Source organism: Miniopterus schreibersii, assembly GCF_964146895.1.
Source record: "Miniopterus schreibersii genome assembly, chromosome: 5".
Classification (NCBI taxonomy): Eukaryota; Metazoa; Chordata; class Mammalia; order Chiroptera; family Miniopteridae; genus Miniopterus; species Miniopterus schreibersii.
In genome coordinates, this window is record NC_138106.1 from 3,651,344 (window position 1) to 3,662,755 (window position 11,412).

The following is an 11,412-nucleotide window of genomic DNA, read 5'->3' on the forward strand; positions in this document are numbered from 1 at the left end:
TTGAGACCTTGGATCAAGCCATGCGTTTAAGCCATACCCTTGGCTTCTCCGTTACATGAGCTGAGGTTTCTGTTTTGATTTAAGGAAGTGTGGTTGTACTTCTGTCTCTCAGGGTTCATTTAGAGAATCAAAACCCTCTGAAAATTATGAAATACAAAATATAGTAATTTGACTTTACACAACTGTGGGAGAAGCTAGGGACTTTACACATCCAAAAGGAGAAATTGGGAAAGGGAATCACTGAGCAGTCCCCCCAGGCAGGCCGCTGTTGAGAAGAACACATGCCACAGGGAAACCCCACTGCCCATCTCCGTCTCTTCCATCTGACCAGGACGACCTTCGGGGAGTGACGGCTGCTGCTCCTCCTCTTCCACCTTCCAAAGTGCAGCCCAGTTTCTCTTTGGGACAAGTCCACCTGTAGCTACACAGGGAGTCCTGGGAAAGGAACAGCACACAACCCAAACCAGCACACTTACTGTGCAGAGTCCTCACTTTACAAATGTCACCTGAATCACCAGGACCTCAAATTAATTCACACCCAACCACCCTCTCAACCAGCCCATGTGAGCAAATCTGTGTCCTCCCCACCTCTGTGAGACCTGATATCAGCCCTTCCCCAACTTCAGCTGAGAAGAGATGTTTCCTGCCAGATGCTCAGGCCACTGGACTCAGGGGAAGCCGTCCCTGCTCCCTAGTGATTCCTGTGCCGGAAAATCACATACCCTGAATTCAAGTCCTTGACCTACGAGGTCTCCACATGTCTCCCCCTCAACCCCATCACCTAAGCAAAACCCTCCAGGCACAGCCCTCTCGCGGGGAGGCCCACCCCCTGGGCACTGTTAACGGACAGGGGGCAGACGCCACTTCTCATGACTGGCAAGGCTAGAGAGCTGGGCCCCAGGCCACAGCCGTCCCTGGCATGGCTTGCTCTGAACCTGACTCGTCCCTTTGCCTGAGCCACACCAGTCCATGTAGAAGGAGGAGGGGCCATCTCAGTCAGGTGGGGTCAAGCCTGGGACCAACAGCCCTAAAGCCCTCTTCCCATCGGCCACCAGCCCAGCGGCATTCATCCTGTCACATGCCTGCTCTGTCTCCCCCAGAACCAACTCCCACACACTCTTGCTTTCTTCTATCTGCCAGCAGCATCCTTATCTGCACCTTGAACAGTCTTTCCGGATGCTTCTGCACCACCTCTTGGTGCTCTCCACTGTTCTTGGCAGCCCCTGCTTTGTCCCTGTCAACTTGGCGTGGTTCCCCAGTTGGGACAGCCACAGACCCTCTGCAAGCTCATACAGCCTGGCCTGCTGGAAGCTTCCCGCCACTCTACGTGCAGCTGAGCCCAGCGTCAGTATTTTTCTTCGCTCAAACCTCATTAGTCAGATAGTTCTCTGCCCGCTTGCCAGCTAAGAACTTGGAACGCGCTGCTCTGAGACGCCCTATCCTCCCAAAACTTACACTGACCCAACAACCACTCATCTCCACCTCCATTCCTCATTCTCCAGCCTCCAGGCCGTCATATTCCTGGGTTATTTCCTCCCTGTGATGGACCCACAGTGCCCCTGCAGGCCACCACCAACACCCTGGCCTTCTGTGACTGCAGCTTCCAACGCAAGAGCCGTCCTCTCCCACCAAAACCTGGGACAGGGCCCCAGGAAGCCACGGGGAAAGCCAGCGTCTGCCTGAGAGCTCTGACCCGCAGGCCAAAGCCAGGACAGGGGCCTAGTGGAAAAGAGGTCTCCGAGTTTGGTGTGGTCACCCCTAACTCATCTGACACCCCAAATGCTTGTTTTAATGTAACGTGCAGCCCAGGTAACCTTTCATTTCTAAAAGGTTTCAATACTTGCTAGGTCTCTGCTAGGGCTGGCCCCATGTCTGTGGCACCTACCTCATGTCCTTAAATGCTGAAAGGGGGCGAGAGGACATCCACACAGACAGCCCTAGGGCTGTTCTTTCTTATTTCAACAGTGTAAATGGTTGTAATTCAGGAGAGTTAAGGGAACGTCTCTCACGCTCAGGGCTGGGAGGGGAGCTGAGCTGATGGCAGGGGCTCGGGAGCGGGGTCGGGGCTGGGGCCTGGAAACTGGGGCTGGGGTTCAGGACGCGGGGCTTGGGGGTGGGGACTGGGGGCTGGGGGCTCGGAGGTCGGGGCTCGGGACTGGAGGCCCGGAGGTCGGGGCTGCAGCGCAGGACCCGGGGCTGGGACTCGGAACCGCAAGAGCGTGAGCGTCTCCGGTCGCCGCGAAATGACGTCAGAGCCCGGCGTTCCCACACCGCGCCTGCGCAGGACCCGGCGACGGCGCGAGGGACGGGAGAGGGCGGGGCCACTGCGGGGAGCGGCGACCCAGGCGGCCCCACTGCGCTTGCGCCGCCCCGCCCCTCACCGGGAGGCCAATGTGCTCGCCGTACCCGCCCCTGACGACGCGGGCCCCGCCCCTTAGAGACGGGCCGCGGCGGAGCCGAAATCCTCCCCGGTGGCTGGCGGGTCCTGGGCCCGGCTGGCGGCTGGGGTCCCGGGGGCCCATCGCCATGAAGCTGACGCGCAAGATGGTCCTGTCCAGGGCCAAGGCCTCGGAGCTGCACAGCGTGAGGAAGCTCAACTGCTGGTGAGACTCAGAAGCCGGGGGCCTCCCCGCTGCCCGCACCCCTGCCCTGGAGGGGGACCCCGCCCGCCACCGCCTCCCCGGGCGGGGGCCACCCCTCCTGGCACCTCCGCCCTGGGGCGGGGCCGAGAACGGCCGCTGAAGGAGCCGGTGGGCACGGCGGAGGCGCCTCCAGCCTCCCTGGCTCCTGTCCCAGGCTGGCCTTCCGGGCCCAAGGGCCCACGGCCTCGGGGAGGCGCTGCCACGAGCCCAGGTGGCCATTGGCAAAGGTCATTCCAGAATTCTCACCCCCACACCCCACCCTTCCCAGTGGTGGCGTTTCAGACCCAGGCTCCACGCCTGCTGTCCTGGCTGGGAACAATTAGAGTCACCTTGCAGACTCGGTGGGGCTTCTAGATGGCTTTAGTGGGTCTGATTTCTGACGCTGCCAGTCATTGGGAACCAAGTCTGCTAACGAGGCGGGAGATCAAGGTGATTAAAACCATTTCTAGGGGACTCTTCAGTTCTGATTTAACAATCATTTCTGTAACTGGTCCTGCGGGAGAGGAACTGTCCCCAGGTCACTCAGTGTCTGGGAGGTGACCAGGGGATATAGGTGCTGTGGGGTTAGTGCAGGCTCCAAGGCAGGGTGGTCTAACTGGGCCAAGGCAGGACCAGAAGTGCTTCATGAACTCCTGAAAGAGGTACAGGTGTCCACTGGGGACTGAGTGAGGCTTCACACGTGACTGTGAACTGGACACTTCAGGTGGGGAGTAGGGAGCTCAGCCAAGAGCAGACCTTCCTCCCGCAGTGGATTGCCTGCAGGGTAGGAGCTCTGTCCATTAAAAAGCTTTTCTCCTCGCTCTGGCACACCTGGTACTCTGGCCACAACATCCCGTCATTCGTTTCCAATCATGCATTTCTCTGTTCTGCATGGGGTCATCATACCTTCTCTAAGCACGGAGAAACGGCAACCCTATTTCAGGCTTTCTAAAGTGTTTCATAAGTTGCATGTTTAGCCTTTGAACTTGGCGTCTTATAAAGACTCCCTTGTTTGTTTACGTTGGCGAGGGAAATGATCCTCCTGCCACAGCCTTGAGAAGGAGTCGATCTTGTGTCCCCCAAATGGAACAGCCGCTACCACTCCTGAGTCTGAGAAGCAGCCCTCAGGCACCAAATATATGTATGGTTTTGTTGAAAATCAACCATGAAACAATTTTTGACACCTTTTACAGTTATCTGAACAAGCTTTTACTTTGTCATTGAAATCATAGGATCTTAAAATTTGTAGGCATTTGTTGTTAATTTTTGGAGTTATTTTTTAATTTTTTTGTATTAACCTTTAACAAAATTAAAGTACATATGTCTTTTCTTTCCCCAGGGGCAGCCGCCTCACAGATGTAAGTATTACGCTGATCCCTGATCCCCAGAGTTTTAGCCTCTTGCACAAGGGAATTGTTAAATTGGCAGAACTGCACCCATTCATGCAGGCCCTGGCTTGGTACTTTGTTCATTTAGCAGTTGTTGTAAGGTAGAATCACTGATGTAAAAAAAAACCAAAAACACATCCACTTTAAACATGTCACTGAAAGGCTCCTGTGTCCATGTGGGTCTCACGGAAGAGGGAGCAGATCCCACTGCAGTCCTGCTCTGGCCTGGGGAGGAATCAGGGGGCTGGGTTTACTTGAGACTTACATTCGGCTAGGGGTCTCTGTGGGCTCCTAGACTTCATGTCACCAAGGAGGAGGTTCCTCACTTCAGCTCCTCCTCCTCTGGGTCACATCCATTTCATGCCCCCCATAATGGCAGGAAGAGATGGGGCCTGGGAGGACAGTGCACAGAGCTGAGTGAGCTGTGGGTCTGTGAACAGATTTCTTCCTTTTTCTCTCAGTCCTAGAATGAATGCCCCGAACTTGCACAGAGTTTGAGTGCCATTCAGTTCTTACCTGCTTTTGTAACTTGTACTGTACATTTCCTTAAAAACAAAGTTTGAATGCTGCTGAGCCACTGGGCTATCCAGAAAAGTTGATTCCACCTCGTGCGGTAGCTGAAGAGCTATATATTTAGTGGAAAAAACCACCACCATTGTAGCAAAAAACAAATCCATTGCACTGACTCATCTTGACCAGATGGTGAGCTTGCTGTGATCAGGGACCATCTGGCTTCATGCCCGGTGAATGGCAGACACCTAGATACCTGGGCTCTGCACCACTCAACAACCTGACAGGTTGAGGGACCTGCCTGAGCCCCTTGCTGCTGTTTCGCACTGAATAAACAGTGTTAATACAATCTGAGAACCCATTTTCAACTCTGTCTCTCTTTTGGCCCAGCCATGTTGGCAAGAAGGGGCTTCATTCCTTTTCCTGTACATCAGGGACAGCAAGAGGAAAGGTTCTTTGTCCAGCATAGGGGGGCATTGAAGTCCCCCTACCTGGTGTCCTTAGAGGGCTTCTAAAATTAGGACTGCTCCATCTTGGCAGCCAGCAGTGTTTGATGGCTGTTTGAGTTTTAGAGAGAGCACTTCTCCTCCAGGCCGAGGGACTATCTAGGCTGCAGAGTGGAGTGGAACACAAAGCGTGCTCTCGTGTGTCGCTAGAGCAAGGGGAGGAGAGTGGGGAGGCCACTCCACTTAAGCCCAAGGGGTGGAGCTGACTGTGGCTCCAACCCAGGCTCATGGGAGCAATGCCACGACGCCAGCCAGTGCCCAGCAGTGTCCACAGCCATGTCCTTTTCTTCCCCAGATCTCCATATGCCGGGAAATGCCCAGCCTGGAAGTGATCACCCTCAGGTACCAGAATGCCTGCTGTCTCAGTCACTGGGGCCTGAAAGAGGAGGGGAACCGAGATAACCTGTAAATTCCCCAGGAAAATCTGAGGGCCGCTGGCTCCTCGGCTCTGCCCCAGCTCCACCCTCCTTTCTGGAGCTTCACCTGGGCCTCCCCCCTGCTGCGCCCCTGCCCACCTCCACTGCGGGTCAGTGGGAGCAGCCCCCAGTGATGAGCAGCTACCGTCACTGCGGCCACATCTGCCCCCAACAGCCCTTAGTGCCCCATCCTTTCCTGACCTGGTTCCATCACTGCTGGGAACTCTCCCAGTTTCTTTATATCACATACTCTGTCATTGATTGATAAGGTGCGTCTTTTTGAGTCACTGGCATTTTAACAGACTGAGGAAGCCCTGAGTGAACCAAATCATCCGTATTCCAGGCAGCTGGGGAGCTTGGAGGGTGTGCCCCGAATGCCCTCCTGCCCACTCTAGATGCAGGGTAGCAGCCGATGCTGGGGATCCCTGCTGCTCTGGTGCTGGCGAGCTTTCTATAGGTCCCCATGTGTCAAACCTGACAGGGATCTGAGCTCTGCAGGGAAGGCAGACTCCCTGTATGGCAGTTCAGAAGGTTCTGGAACTATAGGCCCTGGGTCCTGTGCAGACCTGTGACTTAACTTCCTCATCACACGGCTGGCCGCCCTACTTATCCCTCTGCTCATCCTTTGCGCCTTCCTTGGTCACCTGGTGGATGCCCATCCTGCCCACTCTGTGCTCACGGCATCCGTAGCCCTGGCCTAGCCTCTGGTCGGTGCCTTCTCACGGGATGAATGAGCAAATGGGCTCACAGCTGTGCCCAGGGCAAAGTTCAGACCCCTGTGCCTCGGTTTCCCTCTCTGTGACACAAGGTAATACTAACAGATGCTTACGGCACGGTCTCTGCAGCGTCAACAGCGTGTCCACCCTGGAGCCCATGAGCCAGTGCCAGCAGCTGAGCGAGCTCTACCTGCGGAGGAACCGCATTGCCAGCCTGGCCGAGCTCTCCTACCTGAAGGGCCTGCCGCGCCTGCGGGTGCTGTGGCTGGCCGAGAACCCCTGCTGCGGGGCCGACCCCCACCTCTACCGCATGACCGTCCTGCGCAACCTGCCGAATCTGCAGAAGCTGGACAACCAGAGTAGGTGTCCTCACCAAGCCCACCCCAGTGGGGGCCCTCCCTCCTCTGCCCCCCCCCCAGTCTCCCAGAAGGAACCCCGGGTTTGTGCTTCTTTCAGTGTCCCTGGGATCCATTACAGGGGTGCAGCCCCACGTGCAGAGCATAGGATCTTGGGTTAACCTCACACAACTCGTTTGTCCACACTGTCAGCACACACTGGGCTGTTTTTTTTCTGTTAAGGCTACTTTGCCCCACTCCCTCATCCATGTGCCCTGGCAAGCACGTGAGGAGGTCTGGGTGGGCCGAATGGTGTCGCTGCTGGTAGAAATGCCCCTGTGCTCCTAGCTTCGGCTTACCTGGTGTGGCCTCTACCTGCTGGGGGTGTGGGTTCCACCTGCACCTCCTTCCTGACCCACAGGCAAGCTGCTGCCCTGTGCTGAGGGCGCTGTGCGCGTGTGCTCCCGCCTCCGGATTCCTCCTGTTCCCAGGGGCTGGGCCCTGTTTCTGGCTTGTCTGGAATTCTCCATGTGCTGGCTCCTGAGCCTTGTCTTATGTGCACAATTTTCTCCCAAATGCACAATTTTAATATAAATAAACTCCAGGGCAATTAAGTCAAATGGAGTAAGTGCAGTGTATGCTGTTCCTTTTTAAAATTTAATTTGAGGTTTTTTAAATGAGTATTTGCTTTTGGGAAATGCTGAAAGTCAGATTCCCAAGCAGTCATTAGCCATCTGCTGTGCATCTAGCTCATGAGAGGCTGGGGATGGCTGCTGGCATGGACAGACACACTTTTCTCTACAGCAGACTGTGCTGAGTGACACGGTGCATGGAGGCCTCTCTGATGCTTTTGCCCCTCCTTCCCCTCAAAGCTGTGACTGAGGAGGAGCTGTCCCGAGCGTTGATGGAGGGAGAGGAGGTCACGGCCCCCAGCAGAGAAGGCATGGGGAACGGCAGGCCTGAGCTGTCCTATGCCCTGAATGCCACCGCCGAGACCCAAGGAGACCTGCTGAGCTACAGCGAGGAGGAGGCGAGGTGCGCCAGTGGGCCTGTCCTGGGTTCGCCCTCTTGGGGACTGTCAGCGCGCTGCCACTCCCTCTCTGGGGAGGGAGGCAAGCGAGTTGCCCTGGGTGGTTCTTTCTCACCTGGCCCTCAATGGCCAAAAGGGCATTCAAGGCACGTGTGTGAAAGTGCGGGACCAGCCCTGTGCGGGGGTGGCCTGGAGGTGGGACTTGGTGAAGTGGATCAGTGGCACCTGGGGGCCAGCTGGTGGAGGGAATGCCCACTGGAGGAGCCTCCAGGGAAGGGGAAGCAGCCACTGAGGGAGCTGATTGTTGTGAATCTTGTAGAGACGGCTGTCTCCAGCGGGGCTGCTTTGTCCTTGCCTCTCACATGCATCACTGGTGTCTAGTAGCCCCACCCTTGACCCTGGGTAGAGCAAGGCAGCCCCCAGGGAACCAGAGAGAAATAGGTGCTGGAGCACCTTCCCACCTTCCCAAGCGGTGCTCCTGTCCCTCCAGAAGTGATGTCACGTGGTGGGCGTTTCCCTTCATACTGGGGGTGGGGAACTGCTGTCAGGCGTCTTCCTCACTGTGGTCCAAGGCTCTGGGAACTGGCCCTGCAGAGATGGGGCCTGAGCTGCTCAGCCACACGCACTGTCGTCATCCCCCACCACAGCATCCAGGGACAGCTCGGCCTGAAGCCCCCGGCCCGGTTTCCTTCCTTTTCCCAGAGGGAGGCTGCGAGCAGTCGCAAGAACAGGGTGAGTGTGACGTGGTGGCCAATGGCTGCTTCTGCCCAGGGTGTGGAAATTGTGGTGGGAGTGGGACGGGGGACTGTAGACACTGCAAGGACTAACAAAGCCAGGCCCCAGGGGGTGGGGAGCCGCCCTGTGTGTCCGCTGCCTGCGTGTGGAGACTGTGGGGCCTGAGGCTGCAGGGAGAGCCTTTGAGGTTTGCTGATGTGCAGAGGCCTCCTGCCTATCGTCAGATGTGGTGACTCCTGGTCCTGGCTGGGGCGGTGCCATGTCACCTCACAGTGACTGGGAAGCAGGCCCCGTGGCTCCAGAGCCTTCTCCGTAAGGATGACATGTTGGGCCGCTCAGATGCTCCTCATTCCTGCTTGGCCACTGACTGAGGGCCAGTTGCTCAGCCACTCGGCCTCCAGGATGTGAGCATGAGAGGAGTCCCCAGGTAGTGAGTGCCACACCAGAGCTGGGACCCAAGGCTGCACGAGTCTCCATCTGTGTGGCCTGTTGGTTTCCGGGAAGGCCGATCCCCCGTGACGTGGCATGCTGCTGGCCAGGGCTCTGGGCACGCAGTGGTGTGGGCAGCCTGGCCTTGCTGGGCATGGCACTCAGCCATTGCCTCTCTCTGCCCCCAGAACAACGTTCTGACTGCCATCCTGCTGCTGCTGCGGGACTTGGACACGGAGGGGCTGGAAGCTGTGCACCAGACTGTGGTCAGCCGGCTGCAGGCCCTGCACAAGCAGGAGCTGCAGGACATGGAGTGACCCAATGGGGACCCCCTCACTGCCAGGCCCTCCACAGGACCCTGTGCTGAAGTCCCAGCATCTTCCTGAGCACCTAGGAGGTGAGACTGATTGCCATAGCGATGGCCATGGCCACTGCTGGATCCCAGGCTGAGCCCCAGCGCGTGGGGCTGTGTCCTCAGGAAGCCTCAGCCCACCCTGGAAGGCTGAGCTCTTACTTCCGATGGCACCCGGTAAGGGCAGGAGGGGCGTCTGGCGCTGGCTGGGCAGACCCCATTCCCAAGCCCTCCAGTGTGGGAGGCCCACCTTGACTCCACCCTTCTCCCTAATAAACATTTCCCAAAGTTGACCTGGAAGCAGGTTTCCTAAATGACAGACACGGCCTCGCGTTCTTTGTGAAGGTGAGAGCCGTTGCTCACGCATCTTCCCCAGTCAGCTTGACTCGGCCATGGGGTGGATTCCTGGGCCACAGGAGCCTTCCAGAATCACAGCCTCCCTCCTCGGGTGAGCATCCGCAGAGGTTTGTGTGGACCCTGCGTGGGAGGCCTGGGACAGGCCCACAGCAGCTGTCTGGGGGGTCCAGGTGTGGCCACAGGTGAAGCAGCCGAGTGGGGCAGGACAGCCTTCTGGAAACTGCATCTGAAACGTGTTCTTCCTCTGGGAGGAGTCGCAGCCTTGCCGTGGTGCACAGTATCCAGTGGGGGCCTTACTAGTGCCCCCAAAGCCGAGGAAGCCTCCACGTGGAAGGGGAGCAGCGTGACCCCCCCCAGCCACGAGAGACAGTCCTTTCTCACTGCTATGGAAATGGCTACGACTGGAGAGAAGACAGGCTCTTCCCTCTGCCCCTTTCTGCCCTCTGCGGGGGGAGTGTCCACATCCTCAAGAGAGCTGAGGGCGCCAGCTTGTGTGTGAGCCGCACGAACCAAGGAGGTGACGCAGCATGTGACACCAGTGATGGAGGGACAGCGTCCAGAAGACCACGGCTCCTTCATGAAGCTGCACCGTGGAGCCAGCTCTTTCCAGGCAGCTGAAGACCTCCGGACGCGGGATCAGGGAAGCCCGAGCAGAGGCAGTGCCTCATCCGTGGGCTCTTCTGTAGTTTGTCAGGACAAGGAGGTGAGCTCTGAGCAGTGGGGGCCAAGGGCTCACTGCGTGGGGTGGTCTGCGAAGGGTGGCTGCAGGGCCCTCACGTGTCCCTTCTCGTCACTGTGGGACAATGCTCTCAATAAATCTGTGCCTTGGATGGAACACGCTAGGGGTGTTTGTATGAATTACGAACGCCCTCCCTTGCCCCACTCACCACGCAGGGCTCACACCAATTCCCTCCCGCCTGCCCCACAGCCTGGAGCTTCTCACTCAGGGACCCTGGAATTGGACTCCCCAGGGTGAGCTGCCCGCCTCAGCCCCTCGGCTCCTCACCGCCCCCCACCAGGGTCCCCCACCAGATCAGAGGCCCTGACAGCTCACTGGGCCGCACTCCCCACCACCTGCTCACTCAGTGGCCTCCAAAGCCCTCATGCTGGGGGCATGTTTACCCTCTGGTCTTCAACAGGGACACCTGACAGTCCCCATGCTGAACTTCCCAAGTGACCCTGAACACTGCAGGGCTTGGCATTACACCCTGTGTGTGTCCTGTTAGCCCCCGTTTACACAGGACAGGACAGACCCAGGATGCTTCACAGCCTGCTCAGAACAGCCCCCACTCACAGCAGGCAGAGCAGACCGAGGGCCCAGCTCCAGAGGTGAGCACCAAGGAGCCCTCAGGTGAGGCTGGTGTGGGCCCCTGGCACAGGGACATCACACCTGCTGTCCTCATAGAGTGACCGAGGCTCCCGGACAAGGTCTGTCAGGACATGAAGGCAGCCTTAGGGATGAAGGGCCCAACCCTGTCCCTACAGCCACCGAGCCTGGCCCAGCCAGAAGACCTCTGCCGAGGACCCCCGCCCCATGTGGCCTGTGAACCTCCCAAGCCCAGGGCCTCCCCACAAAACATTACAAGTCCCAGAACCTCACCCTGAGCCTCTGCAGCACTGAGGGCAGGAGTCCAGGCTGAGCAGCCCTGGACTAAGTGCCCAGGTAGCCGCTGTGGGAAGAGACCTGGGCAGTGCAGCAAGCTCAGGAGTGACAGGTCCCACCAAGCTTACCTCCATGTTGTCCAGTTCAGCTCATCCCTTTGGGTGCCCGTCCATACCATGCTGTGGATCAAAGCTCTCGCTGCCCCAGAACTTCTGGAGGATTGGCCATGGCCCGTGGTGGTGAAGTTTCTGGCTGCTTCCCTTCTCGATGCCCACCCCCACCAGGGTCTCCCAGCAATCTCGCTCATATCAGCCACCTGCCCCAGGACCCTTGGCTCTGCTTCAGAGACCCCAGCCCAGGCTAAGGCTGGGGGACCATTCAAGGTCAGACTTGGAGCCCAGAACCAGACTAAAA

At 57.9% G+C, this 11,412-nt stretch overlaps 1 protein-coding gene across 2 annotated transcripts; it reads left to right on the forward strand.

Annotated features, from left to right (window-relative positions):
- The first annotated feature begins 2,420 nt into the window (after window positions 1–2,420).
- Window positions 2,421–10,230, forward strand: CFAP410 (cilia and flagella associated protein 410). Of its 2 annotated transcripts, none has more exons than XM_081139226.1 (7): window positions 2,421–2,603; window positions 3,961–3,979; window positions 5,321–5,367; window positions 6,287–6,516; window positions 7,365–7,527; window positions 8,095–8,254; window positions 8,875–10,230. In XM_081139226.1, exons 1-7 carry the CDS (start codon window positions 2,527–2,529, stop codon window positions 9,001–9,003), a joined length of 825 nt encoding a protein of 274 aa, XP_080995352.1. In that variant the 5' UTR covers window positions 2,421–2,526; the 3' UTR covers window positions 9,004–10,230. The 2 variants fall into 2 exon arrangements, with proteins under 2 accessions (XP_080995352.1, XP_080995353.1); XM_081139227.1 differs by having other exon boundaries at window positions 8,170–8,254.
- The last annotated feature ends 1,182 nt before the right edge of the window (window positions 10,231–11,412 follow it).

Bases quoted from the DNA above. Each gene is read 5' to 3' on its own strand.
- CFAP410 (XM_081139226.1), top strand. From the start codon at position 2,527: ATGAAGCTGACGCGCAAGATGGTCCTGTCCAGGGCCAAGGCCTCGGAG. The intron at 6,517-7,364 runs GTAGGTGTCCTC...TTCCCCTCAAAG, and splicing joins GCAGAAGCTGGACAACCAGA to CTGTGACTGAGGAGGAGCTG. The intron at 8,255-8,874 runs GTGAGTGTGACG...CTCTGCCCCCAG, and splicing joins CGAGCAGTCGCAAGAACAGG to AACAACGTTCTGACTGCCAT.